The sequence below is a fragment of the Salvelinus namaycush genome, chromosome 31 (genome assembly GCF_016432855.1).
Source record: "Salvelinus namaycush isolate Seneca chromosome 31, SaNama_1.0, whole genome shotgun sequence".
Taxonomy (NCBI): Eukaryota; Metazoa; Chordata; class Actinopteri; order Salmoniformes; family Salmonidae; genus Salvelinus; species Salvelinus namaycush.
The window spans coordinates 4,668,256-4,691,461 of NC_052337.1; the positions used below are offsets into that span (position 1 = coordinate 4,668,256).

Consider the following 23,206-nt stretch of genomic DNA (forward strand, 5'->3'; position numbering starts at 1 on the left):
AAATGGGCAACCTTTCTGTTATTGGCCCAACGCCATAACCAGTAGGCCACCTGCCGACGTTGATAATAAAGACATTGATAATAAGACATTGATAATAAGACATTGATAATAAGACATTGATAATAAGACATTGATAATATAGACCTTGATAATATAGATGTTGTTAATAAGACGTTGATAATATAGACATTGATAATGAGATAATAAAGACTTTGATAATAAGACAATGTTAATATAGACGTTAATATAGACGTTGTTAATATTTATAATGAATTAATAAAGACATTGATATTAAGATAATAAGTGCTCTTGTCATCTGAGGGGATTTCCGAAACACTTAGGGAAGTGGTGTTCCCAGATATTGGCTGTGCCCTATTTGGCACCCTTTTCCCTATATAGTGCACTACTTTTGACCAGAGCCCTAGTAGAGTAAAAGCCCTGGTCAACAGTAGTGCATTATGTTGGAAATATGGTGCCTTTTGGGATGCAGCCGTAGTCCCAGGCAAACGTTTACCAACTATGACACACCTAAATTCAAAGAATACAGTATCCTTACACAGAATCTTGGCATGTTCTTTAATGAGAAAACCAGTTAGGTTTAACCGGAAAAGAAACGAAAGCTCATTTGTTTGGCATGGCCATGACTAGGGATTTTCCAAATTTGTTTGCCTCGTCTGCTGGTTTCCAAGTGAGCTGTTCTTGGATCAATGCATACCGTGCTTTGACTAAAGTCTGGACTGCAATGCAATCATTTTATGATTTCAATTAGTTTACTGCATAGTAAACTAATTGACATTTTCGTTATGTGTCGGACCCCTGTCGCCATTGGCGTCAGCTAATGGGGATCCTGACAAATCTAATAACAAATAATAATAGAAAGTATTAATACATTTTTATTGTTTGGTAAGTATGTTGTGTCATACAAGAATTAGGCCTAATTCTGAAAGACTTTGATGCGTTATTGTCACGTTCCTGACCGGTTTTCTGTTATTTTGTATGTGTTTTACGGTCAGGGCGTGAGTTTGGGTGGGTAGTCTATGTTATGTGTTTCTATGTTTGTTAAAGGGTGACCTGATATGGCTCTCAATTAGAGGCAGGTGGTTTTCATTTCCTCTGATTGAGAGCCATATTAAGGTAGGTGTTTTCACATTGATTGTGGTGGGTGGTTGTCTCCTGTGTCTGTGTCTGTGTTGCGCCACACGGGACTGTTTCGGTTTGTTTGTCCGTTCGTTCGTTTTGTGTAGTCATTTTCCTGTTCGTGAGTTCTTCGTTGTATGTAAGTTCGCATGTCCAGGTCTGTCTACGTCGTTTGTTATTTTGTAAATTATCAAGTGTATTTCGTGTCAGTCTTCGTCTTGCAATAAATCATTATGTCTAACTACCACGCTGCATATTGGTCATCTGATCCGTCTCGCCTCTCCTCGTCTGAGGAGGAGGAAGACGAAGTAGACAATCGTTACAGTTATGAAGGTGTAACGAATCTTACGTATTCCTTATGTTTATTTTGAAGTATTATCCAACTGTGAATGTTACAATCTTAATTTTATATCAACAGTGATTTCCTGTGATGATGGTGCTTGCATCAGCTCTGATTCTAAGAACTCAGGATGTGCTTTACTCCTCTCAGGATGTAATGGTTGCCATGATGCAAATTGGACAGAAAACATTTTACCTTGTTATTCATTTCTTGACATTGCCAAAGAAGCTTTAATTTTCTTTAAAAAAAAAGCCATTCACCATTTCTGAGAAATCTGAATTTCCTCTGATCTAATGACAACCTCATCCCCATATAGTTTATTTTAGTAACGGTGACCAAAAGGTTAGAGCGAGCAGCGAGAAATTGCTGCAGTTAAATATTTTAATACAGCTAGTTGTTCAAAGTGTTGTCTATTCAATTTGCCTTTCCCACAGTTCCAATTTCGCTTTTAGAAACATACTTAGTAACCTGGTTCAAAGTCTTCTATAGAGATTTTTAAAAAGTGCACTTGGAAGTATTGTTCAAACCTGAGAATACTTTTTCCCTTTTTCATTCCTTGTCATCTGGTACCTCTATGAAGACTGTGGCTGAATCCCAAATGGGTCCCTATAAAGTGCACTGCTTTTGACACGGGAATAGAGTGCCATTTGGGACGTGTTTTAATATATAAGTACCAGACACCAATACTGAGAACATGGTGTTATGACATGTTTCGCTCCCCATCATAAAGTGTGCCAACAGGTACCACGTGCTGTGAAGTGCAACATACTGTATCTGTGAAGTGCAACATACTGTATCTGTGAAGTGCAACATACTGTATCTGTGAAGTGCAACATACTGTATCTGTGAAGTGCAACATACTGTATCTGTGAAGTGCAACATACTGTATCTGTGAAGTACAACATACTGTATCTGTGAAGAACAACATGCTGTATCTGTGAAGTACAACATACTGTATCTGTGAAGTACAACATGCTGTATCTGTGAAGTAGTACATACTGTATCTGTGAAGTAGTACATACTGTATATGTGAAGTAGTACAACATACTGTATCTGTGAAGTAGTACAACATACTGTATCTGTGAAGTAGTACAACATACTGTATCTGTGAAGTAGTACATACTGTATCTGTGAAGTAGTACATACTGTATCTGTGAAGTACAATATACTGTATCTGTGAAGTACAACATACTGTATCTGTGAAGTATTACATACTGTATCTGTGAAGTACCACATACTGTATCTGTGAAGTACCACATACTGCATCTGTTAAGTAGTACATACTCTATCTGTGAAGTAGTACAACATACTGTATCTGTGAAGTAGTACAACATACTGTATCTGTGAAGTAGTACAACATACTGTATCTGTGAAGTAGTACATACTGTATCTGTGAAGTAGTACATACTGTATCTGTGAAGTAGTACATACTGTATCTGTGAAGTAGTACATATTGTATATGTGAAGTACAACATACTGTATCTGTGAAGTAGTACATACTGTATCTGTGAAGTAGTACAACATACTGTATCTGTGAAGTAGTACAACATACTGTATCTGTGAAGTAGTACAACATACTGTATCTGTGAAGTAGTACATACTGTATCTGTGAAGTAGTACATACTGTATCTGTGAAGTAGTACATACTGTATCTGTGAAGTAGTACATATTGTATCTGTGAAGTACAACATCTGTATCTGTGAAGTAGTACATACTGTGTCTGTGAAGTAGTACATACTGTATCTGTGAAGTAGTACATACTGTATCTGTGAAGTAGTACATACTGTATCTGTGAAGTACAACATACTGTATCTGTGAAGTAGTACATACTGTATCTGTGAAGTAGTACATACTGTATCTGTGAAGTAGTACATACTGTATCTGTGAAGTACAACATACTGTATCTGTTAAGTACAACATACTGTATCTGTTAAGTAGTACATACTCTATCTGTGAAGTAGTACATACTCTATCTGTGAAGTAGTACATACTCTATCTGTGAAGTAGTACATACTCTATCTGTGAAGTAGTACATACTGTATCTGTGAAGTAGTACAACATACTGTATCTGTGAAGTACAACATACTGTATCTGTGAAGTAGTACATACTGTATCTGTGAAGTAGTACATACTGTATCTGTGAAGTAGTACATACTGTATCTGTGAAGTAGTACATACTGTATCTGTGAAGTAGTACATACTCTATCTGTGAAGTAGTACATACTCTATCTGTGAAGTAGTACATACTCTATCTGTGAAGTAGTACATACTGTATCTGTGAAGTAGTACAACATACTGTATCTGTGAAGTAGTACATACTGTATCTGTGAAGTAGTACAACATACTGTATCTGTGAAGTAGTACATATTGTATCTGTGAAGTACAACATACTGTATCTGTGAAGTAGTACATACTGTATCTGTGAAGTAGTACATACTGTATCTGTGAAGTACAATATACTGTATCTGTGAAGTATTACATACTGTATCTGTGAAGTACCACATACTATATCTGTGAAGTAGTACATACTGCATCTGTTAAGTAGTACATACTGCATCTGTGAAGTAGTACAACATACTGTATCTGTGAAGTAGTACAACATACTGTATCTGTGAAGTACAACATACTGTGTCTGTGAAGTACAACATACTGTATCTGTGAAGTACAACATACTGTATCTGTGAAGTATTACATACTGTATCTGTGAAGTACCACATACTGTATCTGTGAAGTACCACATACTGCATCTGATAAGTAGTACATACTCTATCTGTGAAGTAGTACATATTGTATCTGTGAAGTAGTACAACATACTGTATCTGTGAAGTTGTACATACTGTATCTGTGAAGTTGTACATACTGTATCTGTGAAGTAGTACAACATACTGTGTCTGTGAAGTACAACATACTGTATCTGTGAAGTAGTACATACTGTATCTGTGAAGTAGTACATGCTGTGTCTGTGAAGTAGTACATACTGTGTCTGTGAAGTACAACATACTGTGTCTGTGAAGTACAACATACTGTATCTGTGAAGTACAACATACTGTATCTGTGAAGTACTACATACTGTATCTGTGAAGTACCACATACTGTATCTGTGAAGTACCACATACTGTATCTGTGAAGTACCACATACTGCATCTGATAAGTAGTACATACTCTATCTGTGAAGTAGTACAACATACTGTATCTGTGAAGTAGTACAACATACTGTATCTGTGAAGTTGTACATACTGTATCTGTGAAGTTGTGCATACTGTATCTGTGAAGTAGTACAACATACTGTGTCTGTGAAGTAGTACAACATACTGTGTCTGTGAAGTACAACATACTGTATCTGTGAAGTAGTACATACTGTATCTGTGAAGTAGTACATACTGTATCTGCATGACTCCACTGACCCAGTTCCAGGTCTCCTCATAACAGTCAGTACTGGGCCCAGATCCTTTTAAAAGAGCCTCTTTGTCTCAGAAGTAGGCGTTTTTAATATCACAGGCCCATTATTAATGTCCAGCAACCCCATGGGGATAAGACAGGACATTATATAAGCATATCTAAAAGCACTGTATCATGTAACTCAATACCGTAGTGCCATGGGGTTTGCTTTCCCCCCGTTTTGACCTACAGTAAACAGAGAGACAGTGTAGGAATATAAGTATTTGTTTGGTGCAGATAATAAAACATGTTTTTCTTGGTTGTGAGCACTCTTCGGAACCATAGTTACGCATTTGCCACGGTCAGAGTTCAAAACTGGGCCAACTGAGATAGAACTCAATTGATAAATTGGATAATGGCAAATGTTGTCAACAGCAGTGTGAGCAGAAATGTTAACAAACCCAGGTTGAATGGAGCGTCTTGAAATAGGCTAGCACAGTTGAGCCCTGTTGCCTAGTGATGAGCAACGGTAACACAAGAAGTAGATCCCTGCCTGTAACTATATATATATATATATATATATATATATATATATATATATATATATATCCCTATTTTTCCCTGAACAAAGTTCCAAGCATGCGCCAAGGTACATGTTCGTGACATCGCTGCCAAGTCTCTCGTAAAGCATCCTGCTACAGTAAAGTTTTGTTTTAGTTCCACAGTTGCTGTCAACAAAAACATGGCCCCATGTAGGCAACACTTTATGTAGGCCACAAAGGAGGAATTCAGGGGTGAAATGTAGCCTAGATGTGTACGTTTGTATTGCTCACTATGAGTTATTATTTTTTTTTTAAATTACAGATTAAGCACATGAAAGTGATGGGTTATTGAAACAGATCAAAGCATGAATCAAAGGCGTTACCGGAAGTTGCCATGTGTTGTAACATGTTCGGTACAATTTGGAGTGTATTTTGTAATTTATTTAGAATAGTTTGCTTTCCAAAGCCATGTGGTTTTTGTTTTGTGTCTAATTAAATAGAGATTGCATTCTATTTACTTTTCAAGATTGCAATACCAGCAATGTTTCACTCAAGGGTTTTTATCTGGGTCAAAGTGGGGCTTGGGTGGTGGGCGTAGGGGGGACTTGGCTGTGGGCGTGGCCACTGGTGTGGTCACAGACCGAAACATTTTAGAGGCCCTCCTTTTGGCTGCAGTGAAAAAGTGGTGGAGAGAGCATTTAGAAGTTTTAAAGCTAAAATTTAACACATTTTGCTATTGGGCTTAGATAAAAATGTCCTTCAACTCTATATATTTTGCCATGGCTTGTGCTATCTGAGTGACTGAAACATTCTAACAAAATCACTGGGGGCCCCATGCCATGTCAGAAATACTTATTGTTAGTTTTCAAAGATCTTATTTAAAAATACACTGAGTGTATAAAACATTAGGAACACTTCCTAATATTGAGTTGCACCCACTTTTGCCCTCAGAATAACCTCAATTTGTTGTGGCATGGACTCTACAAGGTGTCAAGCTTTCCACAGGGATGCTGGCCCATGTTGACTCCAATGCTTCCCACAAGTTGGCTGGATGTCCTTTGGGTGGTGGACCATTATTGATACACACAGGAAACTGTTAAGCGTGAAAAACCCAGCAGTGTTGCAGTTCTTGACACACTCAAACTGGAGCGCCTGGCACCTACTACCATACCCCGTTCAAAGCCACTTAAATATTTAATCTTGCCCATTCACCCTCTGAATGGCACACATAGAGTGCATTCGGAAAGTATTCAGACCCCTTGACTTTTTCCACATTTTGTTACTTTAGAGCCTTATTCTAAAATGGAGTAAATTGTTTTTTCCCTCATCAATCTACACACAATACACCATAATGACAAAGTAAAAACAACAGGTTTACATTTTTTTGTTGTAAATGTATTTAAAAAAAACTGACATCACATTTACATAAGTATTCAGACCCTTTACTCGGTACTTTGTTGAAGCACCTTTGGCAGCGATTACAGCCTTGAGTCTTCTTGGGTATGACACTACAAGCTTGGCACACCTGTATTTGGGGAGTTTCTCCCATTCTTCTCTGCAGATCCTCTCAAGCTCTGTCAGGTTGGATGGGGAGCGTTGCTGCACAGCTATTTTCAGGTCTCCAGAGATGTTCGATCGGGTTGAATGGAGCAACATACAGAGATGAAAACCTGCTCCAGAGCACTGAAGACCTCAGACTGGGGCGAAGGTTCACCTTCCAACCGGACAACGACCCTCAGCACACAGCCAAGGCAGGAGTGGCTTCGGGACAAGTCTCCAAATGTCCTTGAGTGGCCCAGCCAGAGCCCGGACTTGAACCCGATCGAACATCTCTGGAGAGATCTGAAAATAGTTGTGCAGCGATGCCCCCCATCCCAAATTATTTTCAATGTTTTCTTTTTTTACCGTTTGGACATAGGCAACTGAAAAAACAAATTTTTCTATGCAGAAAACCCACTGCCCTTTGGAGTCTGTGTACAAGCGGTTGACATTTATCCATGTCATGTGAATATGGCTTTGTAATTTGGAGAGGCCCATCCTTTTATTTAACCGGATCTCAATCCCATTGAGCACGTCTGGGACCTGTTGGATCGGAGGGTGAGGGCTAGGGCCATTCCCCCCGGAAATGCAGGTGCATTGGTGGAAGAGTGGGGTAACATCTCACAGCAAGAACGGGCAAATCTGGTGCAGTCCATGAGGAGGAGATGCACTGCAGTACTTAATGCAGCTGGTGGCCACACCAGATACTGACTGTTACTTTTGATTTCGACCCCCCCCCCTTTGTTCAGGGACACATTATTCCATTTCTGTTAGTCACATGGCTGTGGAACTTGTTCAGTTTATGTCTCAGTTGTTGAATCTTGTTATGTTCATACAAATATTTACACATGATACGTTTGCTGAAAATAAACACAGTTGACAGTGAGAGGACATTTCTTTTTTTGCTGAGTTTATATATATTATGTGTTGTTCCCAGGGTGTCAGCCAGCCAACACCACTTCTGCCAGCTCCTCCAAACCGTGTCCTTAAAAGCTCTAGATTACCTAATAGCCTAGTTTATGTCTAAGGCTGGCCTTATTTGGCAGTCTGTTTGAAATAGATAGAACATTTTGATTCAGATTCATTTTTAGATAAGACTCTCGAGTGGCACAGTGGTCTAAGCCACTGCATCTCAGTGCTAGAGGTGTCAGTACAGACCCTGGTTCAAATCCAGGCTTTATCACAACCGGTCGTGATTGGGAGTCCCATAGGGCGGCGCACAATTGGTCTGGGTTTGGCCGGGGTAGGCCGTCATTGTATATAAGAATTTGTTCTTAACTGACTTTCCTAGTTAAATAAAGGTTAAATAAATAAAATAATAAATCTAAATTTAATTTTGCATTTAACAAAATCAGGTCTGTCCTATCAAGATTAAGCAGCCATATGTTGAGATTATTTTTATTTTTTAATGAAAATGATAAAAACAAAGTACTTTTGATATAGATATTGAAAAATGTCTTCTGTTAAAATAGTATGTGATAAATCAGTTCATGCCCACTGGGCACAAACTAGTTAAGTCAATGTTGCTCCAACGTAATTTGTCACGTATTGTGACGTGGAATCTATGTGGAAAATACATTGGATTTGCAAAAAGTTAACAAATTATATCTCCAACTAAACCAAAAATGAAATTTAAGGAATAGGATTAAGCCAGTAGCTCTGAGCAGTTTTTTTTTATTCAACTCCAAAATGTGTAACTCATCCATGGCCACATTTTGAGGTTACTGTAACTACAAGTGTTTTATTATGTAATCATACAAAGTCTTCACAATGTTGATAATCTATGCAGAATCTCACTTGCACAATGTACATCTAAAGTCATCTGAACTATAATCCAGGTAATCTGCTGTTAGTTGAAGCACAGTGGTAACACATTATGTTGTATTTTTAAAAACAAAATGTCAGACATTGTATTTCCCATTTTAACTTTGTTGTGCTTTTAAATGGCTGAAAGTGCAGTGATAACACATTAAGATGACAACTAAACCAAAAGTCACAAGTTGTTTTTCCCTTGGAATTTGGTTGTGCTTTTAGATGGTTGAAAGCATAGTGAAAACACGTTGGGAATTCAACAAACTTTTTGTAATGCGGTACTCAGCAGAGCTCCAGCAAGATTTCAGTTATTCAGGTATTTCACCATGTTACACTTGACGAATTGTCTGGTCATTTCAATCCTGAATTGACCCCAACCGTCTGTGGTAAACAGAAACATTGCGCTAGACATAAGTCTATAGTGCTGGCTATTGGGAAGGGTTAATGTTGCGATTCTAGGAGCCTCATTTCTGCAGAAAGTGTCTGACTCCTCACAAAGCTGCCATGTGTCACGAGTCCTCTTCAGCACCGACCTTGAACTTTTCTTTGAAGCCAAAATGCATTTTCACTTCACTTCATTTGCTGTCCGGCTCACTGATTTCAAACACACGCCTCCAAAGGCAGCTCCTTGACATGATAGCACTGTGCAACAGTATTTGCACTACATCATACTTTCTCAAGGCATGTCAAGACACTAACTGTAGCTTTTCCCCATTGTGCAATGTTTACGGTTCAGGCAATGGTTAAGCAATGAGAAAATTGACCAACCGCCATGAGGAAAATGGCATTGTGACAATGATTTCTCAGAAGTCGTTGCACCATTTTTTTCCCCCTGGTGTATTAAAACTTAGTTACACAATGTTATGCAAGACTATGAGGTCGAGCCACAGAAGTTACCAGAATTGTGTGGTTAATAATGTAAGTGACGAGTGACACAACGATTCTATGTAACATCTTATCTCTCATCTGCCTTTTTCTTCACTTATGTGTTTGTCGAGGAAGTCTTGAATATGTTGTCTGAGAATTTGCAGTGCACTATCTTGCGCTCTGTGGAATGGGTAAACAATAGCCAATTTTTTTGGGCTAATCAAAGGTTTTTAGCCTTCAGAGTTCTGTTATTATGTTATGTTGCGTTATTTTAAGCTAACTGTTATGAGTTGATGAAGCAAGTAAGAAAGGAGGCAATCCAAAGCAAAGAGATGTAGACAGAGACACAGTGAAAACAGTCCAAAGCAAAGGGAGGTAGGCAGAGACAGTGAAAACAGTCCAAAGCAAAGGGAGGTAGACAGAGAAACAGTGAAAACAGTCCAAAGCAAAGAGGGGTAGACAGAGACACAGTGAAAACAGTCCAAAGCAAAGGGAGGTAGACAGAGACAGTGAAAACAGTCCAAAGCAAAGAGGGGTAGACAGAGACACAGTGAAAACAGTCCAAAGCAAAGAGGGGTAGACAGAGACACAGTGAAAACAGTCCAAAGCAAAGGGAGGTAGACAGAGAAACAGTGAAAACAGTCCAAAGCAAAGGGAGGTAGACAGAGACACAGTGAAAACAGTCCAAAGCAAAGGGAGGTAGACAGAGAAACAGTGAAAACAGTCCAAAGCAAAGGGAGGTAGACAGAGACACAGTGAAAACAGTCCAAAGCAAAGAGAGGTAGACAGAGACACAGTGAAAACAGTCCAAAGCAAAGGGAGGTAGACAGAGACACAGTGAAAACAGTCCAAAGCAAAGGGAGGTAGACAGAGACAGTGAAAACAGTCCAAAGCAAAGGGAGGTAGACAGAGAAACAGTGAAAACAGTCCAAAGCAAAGAGGGGTAGACAGAGAAACAGTGAAAACAGTCCAAAGCAAAGGGAGGTAGACAGAGAAACAGTCCAAAGCAAAGGGAGGTAGACAGAGAAAACAGCAATTGGCAACAAATGAGTGTTTATCATTGCGCCATCAGGGTTCTGTGATAACTCATGCAGGCTCCTCCACGGGTAAACACTTTCCCATCCAAGTTCTTGTGTAAGAGTTGAGCAACAAGGACCACTTCAAACCAACTACTAACTAACACTTTCATGACAACAAAAACAGATGGCATTTATTTATATGCAAAAGTCTCGAACAGCTACATTCCACCTTGTGTATAGTTTACCTGTAATTTTATACAAATATATAATAATAATATGTAACTTTTTAGTGATGTCCCTTATTTTTCCCGTGTTATCATTTTGTCTTAGTCGACACAACATGGGCTGTAGCAGCTGTCAGAATGAAAACACAACTAACAGAGAATAATGTCGTCACCACCACTCCCCTACCTGTTCTATCTGATCAACTCAGAATGACTGAATATGTGTGAGCATCCTGTCTGGGAGGTGAGAATGTGTCTGTGATCACTGTAAACATACTGATAATACACGCTGATAATTAAGTGACTGACCCATATTCACTCTAAGCCCTATTACCAAGGAATTACACTGCCATTTGTTTAAAATGTCTTGTTTTATTTTCCTCCGGACTATGTGCATTGCATTGTTTGTATGTAAATGTTTTATTTCCTGTAGAAATGCATCCGGACTGAGGTTATTACCTTGGTGAGCAGTGCCATGAGCAATATAACCGCCATTCTAGTCTGATAAGGAAGTTAGTCATAGTATACGTGTTAACAAACCTCCAGACGAGCTTCAACGCCATACAACACTCCTTCCATCCGTGGCCTCCAACTGCTTTTAAATGCTAGTAAAACTAAATGCATGCTCTTCAACCGATCGCTCCCCGCACCCGCCCGCCCGACTAGCATCACTACTCTGGATGGTTCTGACTTAGTATATGTGGACAACTACAAATACCTAGGTGTCTGGTATGCCTGTAAACTCTCGTTCCAGACTCACATTAAGCATCTCCAATCCAAAATTAAATCTAGAATCGGCTTCCTATTTCGCAACAAAACCTCCTTCACTCATGCTGCCAAACATACCCTTGTAAAACTGACCATCCTACCGATCCTTGACTTTGGCGATGTCATTTACAAAATAGCCTCCAACACTCTACTCAGAAAACTGGATGTAGTCTATCACAGTTCCATCCGTTTTGTCACCAAAGCCCCATATACTAACCACCACTGCGACCTGTATGCTCTCGTTGGCTGGCCCTCGCTTCATATTCGTCGCCAAACCCACTGGCTCCAGGTCATCTATAAGTCTTTGCTAGGTAAAGCCCCGCCTTATCTCAGTTCACTGGTCACCATAGCAACTCCCACCCGTAGCACACGCTCCAGCAGGTATTTTTCACTGGTCACCCCAAAGCCAACACTTAATTTGGCCGCCTTTCCTTCCAGTTCTCTGCTGCCAATGACTCAAACGAATTGCAAAAATCACTGAAGTTGGAGTCTTATATCTCCCTCACTAACTTTAAGCATCAGCTGTCAGAGAAACTTACCGATCACTGTACCTGTACACAGCCGTACACAGCCAATCTCTAAATAGTACACCCAACTACCTCATCCCCATATTGTTATTTATCTTCTTGCTCTTTTGCACCCCAGTATCTCTACTTGCACATCCATCACTCCAGTGTTAATGCTAAATTGTAATTATTTAGCCTCTATGGCCTATTTATTGTCTTACCTCCCTACTCTTCTACATTTGCACACACTGTACATATATTTTTCTATTGTGTTATTGACTGTACGTTTGTTTGTGTAACTCTGCGTTGTTTTTGTTACACTGCTTTGCTTTATCTTGGCCAGGTCGCAGTTGTAAATGATAACTTGTTCTCTACTGGCCTACCTGGTTAAATAAAGGTTTAATAAAATAAATAAAAATAAAATAAATTACTTCAGCATTCTCCTCGTGGTTTCAGGAAAGCTATCTACTTTAGCATTTTTAAGAGAAGCCCAATAAAAAGCACATTGCTGTTTATCTCAAATTTCTCCCTTTTTTTTGTACCCCTCGTTTAGTTGTGTTCACCTTCTAGATATTTGATGCATCTAGATCTAGGCTTGACATAACTGCTGCCAAGTGCATCACAGCTCCTGCAAGATGAGGTTACTGTTTATTCAGGTGGTGAGAAGCCAAGGCCTTCTTTGTCTTTGTATTTCACCTCCCAGTTATGTGACTTCCACAGACAGAGGCAATTGCTTGCACTGAGTGAGAAAGGTCAGGATTTACAGTGTCCTTTCAACAAGGAAGAAATTGATTCACTACTGTACATGTTTTCCACCCCAAAAGATACAGAGAAGTGGAGTATTATAGAATGTTTAACCACGATCCACCTGCCAGTACATCACAGCCCAGGAGGTCACAGCCCAGGAAGAATGTGCCATGACCAACAGCCCAGGAGGTCACAGCCCAGGAGGAATGTGCTATGACCCACAGCCCAGGAGGTCACAGCCCAGGAGGAATGTGCTATGACCCACAGCCCAGGAGGAATGTGCTATGACCCACAGCCCAGGAGGTCACAGCCCAGGAGGAATGTGCTATGACCCACAGCCCAGGAGATCACAGCCCAGGAGGAATGTGCCATGACCCACAGCCCAGGAGGTCACAGCCCAGGAGGAATGTGCCATGACCCACAGCCCAGGAGGTCACAGCCCAGGAGGAATGTGCCATGACCCACAGCCCAGGAGGTCACAGCCCAGGAGGAATGTGCCATGACCCACAGCCCAGGAGGTCGCAGCCCAGGAGGAATGTGCTATGACCCACAGCCCAGGAGGTCACAGCCCAGGAGGAATGTGCTATGACCCACAGCCCAGGAGGTCACAGCCCAGGAGGAATGTGCTATGACCCACAGCCCAGGAGGTCACAGCCCAGGAGGAATGTGCTATGACCCACAGCCTTGTTCAAACATGGCTTTTCATCCTTATCTCATTTGTGGGGAATATTCCTTGTCAAATCATCACAATAACCTCAACTGAAAACTTCAACAAAGATGCACTGTAGACCAGGGGTCTCCTCTCCAGCTCCAAAGGTCCTGGACAGCTTCACAGAGTGTGCAGGCTTTCATTCCATGATTGGTTAATGTTTTAAATCAGGTGTGTTAGTGTTGTAGACTGTCTTTGGTTGTTATAAACCATGAATAATCCAACATGTATGAATAAAAACAGCCAGCTCTCACAAATAGAATTATAGCTCATATTTTGTTCTGTTTCAGCAGGCTAGCCATATTTATTCATTAACATAACGTTACTCACTGTAGCGCCCAATCTCTTCTCTTCTTTCACCTCCTCTTCCTCCTCCTCTTCCTTCTCCTCCTCCACCCCTCTTCCTCCTCCACTTCCTTCTCCTCCACCCCCTCTTCCTCCTCCACTTCCTTCTCCTCCACCCCCTCCTCTTCCTTCTCCTCCTCCACCCCCTCTTCCTCCTCCACTTCCTTCTCCTCCACCCCCTCTTCCTCCTCCACTTCCTTCTCCTCCACTCCCTCCTCTTCCTTCTCCTCCTCCACCCCCTCTTCCTCCTCTACTTCCTTCTCCTCCTCCTCTTCCTTCTCCTCCTCCACCCCCTCTTCCTCCTCCACTTCCTTCTCCTCCACCCCCTCTTCCTCCTCCACTTCCTTCTCCTCCACCACCTCTTCCTCCTCCACTTCCTTCTCCTCCACCACCTCTTCCTTCTCTTTCTCTTCCTCCTCCACCCCCTCTTCCTCCTCCACTTCATTCTCCTCCACCGCCTCCATCCAGGTGGTACCCAGCGACTACCCAGGGCCATCGGGGTAGCCCTGGCTAAGGAGCTGATCTTTGCAGCGAGGGCAATTGACGGAACAGAGGCGAAGAGACTGGGCCTGGTCAGCCATGCTGTGGAGCAGAACAAGAGCGGAGATGCAGCCTACCTCAGAGCACTGGACCTGGCCCGCGAGTTCAACCCAAATGTGAGTATATGATAAAGCATGTACGTACAGTGCATTCAGAAAGTTTTCAAACCCCTTGACATTTTCCACATTTTGTTAACTTACAGCCTTATTCTAAAATTGATTTAAAAAAATGTTCTTCCTCATCAATCTACACACAATACACCATAATGACAAAGCAAAAACAGGTTTTTAGAAATGTTTGCAAATGTATTAAAAATGCTACATTTAAATATCACATTTACATAAGTATTCAGACCCTTTACTCAGTTCTTTGTTGAAGCACCTTTAGCTTCTTGGGTATGACGCTAAAAGCTTGGCACACCTGTATTTGGGCAGTTTCTCCCATTTTTCTCTGCAGATCCTCTCAAGCTCTGTCAGGTTGGATGGGGAGCGTCGCTGCACAGCTATTTTCAGGTCTCTCCAGAGATGTTCGATCGGGTTCAAGTCCAGCCCCTGGCTGGGCCACTCAAGGACATTCAGAGACTTGTCCCGAAGCCACTACTGCGTTGTCTTGGCTGTGTACTTAGGGTTGTTGTCCTGTTGGAAGGTGAACCTTCGCACCAGTCTAAGGTCCTGAGTGATCCGGATTAGGTTTTCATCAAGGATCTCTCTGTACTTTGCTCCGTTCATCTTTCCCTCGATCCTGACTAGTCTCCCAGTCCCTGCCGCTGCAAACATCCCCACAGCATGATGCTGCCACCACCATGCTTCACTGTAGGGTTTCCTCCAGACGTGACGCTCTGCATTCAGGCCATAGAGTTCAATCTTGGTTTCATCAGACCAGAGAATCTTGTTTCTCATGTTCTAAGAGTCCTTTAGGTGCCTTTTGGAAAACTCGAAGTGGGCTGTCATGTGCCTTTTACTGAGGACTGGCTTCCGTCTGACCACTCTACCATAAAGGCCTGATTGGTGGAGTGCTGCAGAGATGGTTGTCCGTCTGGAAGGTTCTCCCATCTCCACAGAGGAACTCTGGAGCTCTGTCAGAGTGACCATCAGGTTTTTGGTCACCTCCCTAACCAAGGCCCTTCTCCCCCATTTGCTCAGTTTGGCTGGGTGGCCAGCTCTAGGAAGAGTCTTGGTGGTTCCAAACTTCTTCCATTTAATAAGAATGATGAAGGCAACTGTGCTCTTGGGGACCTTCAATGCTGCAGAAATGTTTGGTACCCTTCCCTAGATCTGTGGCTCGACACAATCCTGTCTCGGAGCTCTACGGACAATTCCTTAAACCTAATGGCTTGGTTTTTGCTCTGACATGCACTGTCAACTGTGGGACCTTATATAGACAGGTGTGTGGCTTTCCAAATCATGTCCAATCAATTGAATTTACACAGGTGGACTCCAATCAAGTTGTAGAAACATCTCAAGGATGATCAATGGAAATAGGATGCACCTGAGCTCAATTTTGAGTCTCATAGCAAAGGGTCTGAATACTTATGTAAATAAGGTATGAGTTTTTTTATTTTGTATAAATTTGCACAAAAAAATGTAAACCTGTTTTCACTATGTCATTATGGGGTACTGTGTGTAGATTGATGAGTTGGGATAAAGTATTTGATCCATTTTAGAATAAGGCTGTAACGTAACAAAATGGGAAAAGTCAAGGGGTCTGAATAGTTGACGAATGCACTGTACATTGTATCAAAACCGGAGTAATACCACCTTTAAGCAGGGACGAAATTACACATTCGTGTCCCCTTACTTGGTTATCAGCTGGGTCTATAGATGTCATTTTCTTCCTCAATTCGTGCAGCGAATTCATACTAGATGAAAAAACTGAAATGACATTTACATCCTGGCATATAAAATGTACTACATGTTTAGAAATTTCACATAATATAAAACGTTTTATTTTTGCATACCCAATCAGCGTACTCTTTAGATGCACGTACGGGTGTTCCGACATGGCCGTTGACTCTGCCCTGAAATCAAACCTATTCTCAGATCCTCAGAATAGCCTGCTACACTGAATGATTTGGAGTTTAGCATACAGTCGTGTTGTATCAACTTCTTAGAAATAACACCTGAGCGAATGCAGGTGTTGTACCTTTTATGTACGGATTAGATTTCTAGTGACCTTCAACATTATACCGGAGAACCATCTGTTATATTGACTCAGGGTAGACACAACAACCATTGTTATTTAAATGTACTTTTGACCCTAAACAAACTATTGTTTTGCTTTGATGTCCTCAGGGTCCCATTGCAATTAGGATGGCAAAGTTGGCCATCAACCAGGGCATAGAGGTAAGACTCATACATAACGGTACTTTTTCCATCTCTGTAATAAGTGATCAAATGTCCCCAAATTCAGTTTTCAGTCGACATACTGGCCTCAAGTACAGTATTTTATAATTTGACCAAATCTGGTCATATGTTTATGATTGAATGGTTGGGGCACCGGTTACGTCATTTTGATGTTCTAAGCAGACTTGGGTTCAAATCATATTTGAGATTGGCCCCTTAGGGATGACCTTTTAAGGATGACCTCTTGTGTCTAGCATTAGTATTTGGGAATGATCTCCTAGGTCTAGTAATAGTATTTGGGAATGACCTCAGGTCTAGTAATAGTATTTGGGAATGACCTCAGGTCTAGTAATAGTATTTGGGAATGACCTCAGGTCTAGTAATAGTATTTGGGAATGATCTCCTAGGTCTAGTAATAGTATTTGGGAATGATCTCCTAGGTCTAGTAATAGTATTTTGGAATGACCTCAGGTCTAGTAATAGTATTTGGGAATGATCTCCTAGGTCTAGTAATAGTATTTGGGTATGACCTCCGGTCTAGCAATAGTATTTGGGAATGATCTCCTAGGTCTAGTAATAGTATTTGGGAATGATCTCCTAGGTCTAGTAATAGTATTTGGGAATTATCTCTTAGGTCTAGTAATAGTATTTGGGAATGATCTCTTAGGTCTAGTAATAGTATTTGGGAATGATCTCTTAGGTCTAGTAATAGTATTTGGGAATGACCTCAGGTCTAGTAATAGTATTTGGGAATGATCTCCTAGGTCTAGTAATAGTATTTGGGAATGACCTCAGGTCTAGTAATAGTATTTGGGGATGACCTCAGGTCTAGTAATAGTATTTGGGGATGACCTCAGGTCTAGTAATAGTATTTGGGAATGACCTCAGGTCTAGTAATAGTATTTGGGAATGACCTCAGGTCTAGTAATAGTATTTGGGAATGATCTCCTAGGTCTAGTAATAGTATTTGGGAATGACCTCAGGTCTAGTAATAGTATTTGGGAATGATCTCCTAGGTCTAGTAATAGTATTTGGGAATGATCTCCTAGGTCTAGTAATAGTATTTGGGAATGATTTCCTAGGTCTAGCAATAGTATTTGGGAATGATCTCCTATGTCTAGTAATAGTATTTGGGAATGATCTCCTAGGTCTAGTAATAGTATTTGGGTATGACCTCAGGTCTAGTAATAGTAATTGGGAATGATCTCCTAGGTCTAGTAATAGTATTTGGGAATGACCTCAGGTCTAGTAATAGTATTTGGGAATGACCTCCTAGGTCTAGTAATAGTATTTGGGAATGATCTCCTAGGTCTAGTAATAGTATTTGGGAATGACCTCAGGTCTAGTATTAGTATTTGGGAATGATCTCCTAGGTCTAGTAATAGTATTTGGGTATGACCTCAGGTCTAGTAATAGTATTTGGGAATGATCTCAGGTCTAGTAATATTATTTGGGAATGATCTCAGGTCTAGTAATAGTATTTGGGTATGACCTCAGGTCTAGTAATAGTATTTGGGAATGACCTCAGGTCTAGTAATAGTATTTGGGAATGATCTCAGGTCTAGTAATAGTATTTGGGAATGTTCTCAGGTCTAGTAATAGTATTTGGGTATGACCTCAGGTCTAGTAAAAGTATTTGGGAATGATCTCCTAGGTCTAGTAATAGTATTTGGGAATGACCTCAGGTCTAGTAATATTATTTGGGAATGATCTCCTAGGTCTAGTAATAGTATTTGGGAATGATCTCCTAGGTCTAGTAATAGTATTTGGGAATGACCTCAGGTCTAGTAATAGTATTTGGGAATGACCTCCTAGGTCTAGTAATAGTATTTGGGAATGATCTCCTAGGTCTAGTAATAGTATTTGGGAATGACCTCAGGTCTAGTAATAGTATTTGGGAATGACCTCAGGTCTAGTAATAGTATTTGGGAATGATCTCAGGTCTAGTAATAGTATTTGGGAATGACCTCAGGTCTAGTAATAGTATTTGGGAATGACCTCAGGTCTAGTAATAATATTTGGGAATGACCTCAGGTCTAGTAATAGTATTTGGGAATGACCTCAGGTCTAGTAATAATATTTGGGAATGACCTCAGGTCTAGTAATAGTATTTGGGTATGGCCTCTTGGGTCTTGCTGCATTTAGGAATCGGTGCCACAAAGCATGGTGGAGGATTGAAGTAAGCATCTGATTCAGTAGTCAGTGAGTCAGCTCACTTGCCAAAGGGACCCATGTCACATCTGAAGGCCGTCAGAGAAACCTGAGAGAATCTGTTGAGTGACTTCGTTATACCAGAGGCCAACGGTCACAACTGACAAGTCAAGTGAAGATATCTCCAAACCGCACTTTCTGACAGGTGTTGTTTGTAGACAGCCTGTTCTACCAAGTTAATGTATCATAGGCTACACTAACTGCCAATATCCATATTGGGGCCAAATTTGACAAATGGTCAAATCACAAACAAGACCAGCCTGGTTTCATGTAGTTTTCTCAGGCTATATGAATACGGGTCATTAAAGCTTAACGTGTTCCTAACTACTTTGAACAGCAGGTGGCCCACTTGAAAGATGCACATTTTTAAACAGAGAGAATTTTTTCCCCACAAAGAACCTGTGCATTCCTTTATAAAATTGCTCAACAACGATCTCTTTTAAATGTAGGTTATTTTCTAAAGGAGAGTATGGCACAGGAGATATTTCTGGTTCGGTTTTAATGCCAAGGTAACCTATGAAAGTAGGTTTCTCCTCCCTCTGTGCTGTCAGGGAAAATAAATGCTGCCCCCTAATTCTGTATAATTCAACCTTTAAAGTGTGAATTTGGAATGGGTCTTGGATCTAGGTAGGTTTGTTAAAGTTGGTGAACATTTCACCAATGCACAGACATATGCTCAATACAGATATAGGATCGTAATTTGAGCCAGTTTGCTACAGCTGGAAAAGAATCCTACAGTAACAGGAAATGTTAATTATTATGTGGCTTATACACTGAACAAAAATATAAACACAACAACTTCAAAGATTTTACTGAGTTACAGTTCATAGAAGGAAATCAGTCAATTTAAATTAATTAGGCCCTAATCTATGGATTTCACATAAATGGGAATACAGATATGCATCTGTTGGTCACAGATACCTTTAAAAAAAAAGTAGGGGAGTGGATCAGAAAACCAGTCAGCATCTGGTGTGACCACCATTTGCCTCCTGCAGCGTGACACATCTCCTTCGCATACAGTTGATCAGGCTGTTGATTGTGGCCTGTGGAATGTTGTCCCACTGCTCTTCAATGGCTGTGCAAAGTTACTGGATATTGGCGGGAACTGGTACACGCTGTCGTACATGTCGATCCAGAGCATCCCAAACATGCTCAATGGGTGACATGTCTGGTGAGTATGCAGGCCATGGAAGAACTGGTACATTTTCAGCTTCCAGGAATTGTGTACAGATTATTGCGACATGGGGCCATGCATTATCATGCTGAAACATGAAGTGATGGAGGCTGATGAATGGCACAACAATAGGCCTCAGGATCTCGTCATGGTATCTCTGTGCATTCAAATTGCCAGCGATAAAATGCAATTGTGTTCGTTGTCCATAGCTTATGCTGCCCATACCATAACCCCACCGCCACCATGGGGCACTCTCTTCACAACATTGACATCAGCAAACCGCTCACCCACACGACACCATACACGCGGTCTACCATCTGTGCGGTACAATTGAAACCTCCATTCATCCGTGTAGAGAACACTTCTCCAGTGTTCCAGTGGCCATCAAAGATGAGCATTTGGTGATGACGACGTTTCCTTGACAATTTGTGCAGTAATTATTCGGTTGTGCAAACCCACAGTTTCATCAGCTGTCCGGGTGACTGGTCTGAGACGATTCCGCAGGTGAAGAAGCCAGATGTGGTCCTGGGTTGGCATGGTTACACGTGGTCTGCGTTTGCGAGGCTGGTTGGACGTACTGCCAAATGATCTAATACGACGTTGGAGGTGGCTTATGGTAGAGAAATTAACATTAAATTCTCTGGCAACAACTCTGGTGGATATTCCTGCAGTCAGCATGCCAATTGCACACTCCCTCAAAACTTCTGTGGCATTGTGTTGTTTGACAAAACCGCACATTTTAGTGGCCTTTTATTGTCCCCCAGCACAAGGTGCACCTGTGTAGTGATCATGCTTTTTAATCATCTTCTTGATATGCCACACCTCTCAGGTGGATGGAATATTTTGGCAAAGGGGAAATGCTCACTAACAGGGATGTAAAGAAATTTGAGAGAAATAAGCTTTTTATGCGTATGGACAATTTCAGGGATCTTTTATTTCAGCTCATGAAACATATGACCAAGGCTTTACCATTTGCGTTTATGTTTTTGTTCGATGTAATTAATGAAAATTTTTGTAGGTGTTGATACATTTTTCATAAGGGAAAATCAAGTCTGAAATTTCAGTGGAAATTACAAACGTGAGAAGCCTTTTTAAACCTGAAATACTACACTACAAGTTTTCCATTTCCATTGCAGGAAAGTTCTTCTGCAACAGGGTGATCAAATTAAGACACTACATCTGTAGTTTCGATCCTGTAGGAATGACAGGGAACAATGAAACCACATAGCTGGTCAAGAATAAAGATGGTAGAAAATAGCTATTTTATACGGTTTATATTGCTGCATATGTTTGTTATTTTCTCTAATATCTTGATATTTTTCAGGTGGATTTAAATACGGGATTAGCAATTGAAGAAGCATGCTATGCCCAGGTACGTCTAGTCATGAACAAGAACTTAAATTCCACAACCCTTCTGTTAAATAGCCCATTATTCTGTTAAATAGCCCATATTCTGTTAAATAGCCCATATTCTGTTAAATAGCCCATATTCTGTTAAATAGCCCATATTCTGTTAAATAGCCCATATTCTGTTAAATAGCCCATATGCTGTAGATTTCTGACGCTTATTTTTTTGCTAGAACTATTTAAAATGTACACTTCTTTTTATACGCAGTTCACATACAATAACGCCACGATTTTGTCAAGGTTAGATAGTGTCTATTGACATAGTGTACCTCTTCCACCTGCTGCATAGCTACGCTCACTTTGGACACCACTTTGAACAGTCTTCAGTTGTCCATCAAACAACTCACACAGTATGACGCATAAACAACCACCACCATCATGGCTCGCAGGATCACTAAAAATAGAACATATACGTTGTTGTCTTTCGTTGACACATCTTTTGTGGTTTCCAAGGTGATTCCGACAAAAGACAGGCTGGAGGGACTGGCTGCGTTCAAGGAGAAGAGGCCTCCTCGCTTCAAGGGAGAGTAAACGTTCACCCTGGGTCAATCAAGAGCAATCGCAAATGGCTACCTTCAGTTCTCCTCCTTTCACTGCTTCTGTCAGATTCCCATAAGACGGCAATATAGGCAGTACCCTCCGCACTATAACTGGAGTGGGGTGTCCTAACCGAGACGTGAGAGGTCACATAAAAGTACTGTATCCGGACAGAGATAGAAGTTAGGGAGAGAACAACTTTACAGCTGATTCATAACCAGAACCGCTAATCTGCATGATGACTTTATTTTTTTCAGTTTCTAATGTCATGAGTTGCCTTTCCTTGTTGTCGTGTCCAACATGTGGTCTGTCTGTTGTATGTTAACATTATCGAGTGTTTGTTTCTCAGTGATTCAGAAGATCAGAATAATGAAGAATTTGCTACTGTGATGAGATGAGATTAGATCCTTAGTATTACGCAGAAACGAATCGTCCCCGAAATTCCCTATTTATTTGATGAGCGTGTGGTCGTCAGCGCATCCAATCCATTTTCTAATTACATTTCATGATATCAGGCAGGCTAACAGCAAATCACATGATAAAAGCCTTGCACTTCCCAAGTTCGCTGTGTTTTCTAATGTTTGAATGTTAGAGAAAGGATCTGTTCCTAGATCACAGAGGAAATCTTTGTAGAGCTATCACAATAAAGTTCTGTCTCAAACTCTGTCACCTGTCTATGCTTCTCGTCTCATGTTTTGAAGCTAGTTACACATGACATACTGTAGTGTAAAAAGACCTTCTGCCAACCTTGGATCTAAGCCTAGTTTCTTGACACCAAATGAATATCAATGTATTGATGTTTTATGACCTTTCACCCTAAGAGAAACTCTCATGAAAACAAGTCAGCTGGTGTTTTTACAGTTTACAGTAGTTTATGAAATGTGCTGTTTAAATGCTTTAGGCCTTACAGCGAACATGTTTAATGTTTTCCATGAAAAATTATCGGAGAATGGCGTTTCATCCCCCTTCAAAAACCCACTGGTCATTTATTTCACCCTGAATGCATTTCAAAGGAAGTGGCTAAGTGGTAAACATTAGTAGACCTTTCCTGAGATTATTTTA

At 40.7% G+C, this 23,206-nt stretch overlaps 1 protein-coding gene across 1 annotated transcript in view; it reads left to right on the top strand.

Moving 5' to 3' along the window:
• auh (AU RNA binding protein/enoyl-CoA hydratase) overlaps window positions 1–22,813 on the top strand; it is a 44,814-nt gene extending 22,001 nt beyond the window's left edge. The window contains exons 7-10 of the mRNA XM_038970247.1: window positions 14,402–14,589; window positions 16,765–16,815; window positions 21,525–21,572; window positions 22,061–22,813. Of these exons, the coding sequence (XP_038826175.1) occupies window positions 14,402–14,589; window positions 16,765–16,815; window positions 21,525–21,572; window positions 22,061–22,138 (365 nt within the window). The 3' untranslated portion in view covers window positions 22,139–22,813. The remainder of the gene's footprint in view (window positions 1–14,401; window positions 14,590–16,764; window positions 16,816–21,524; window positions 21,573–22,060) is intronic.
• Window positions 22,814–23,206: the final 393 nt, after the last annotated feature.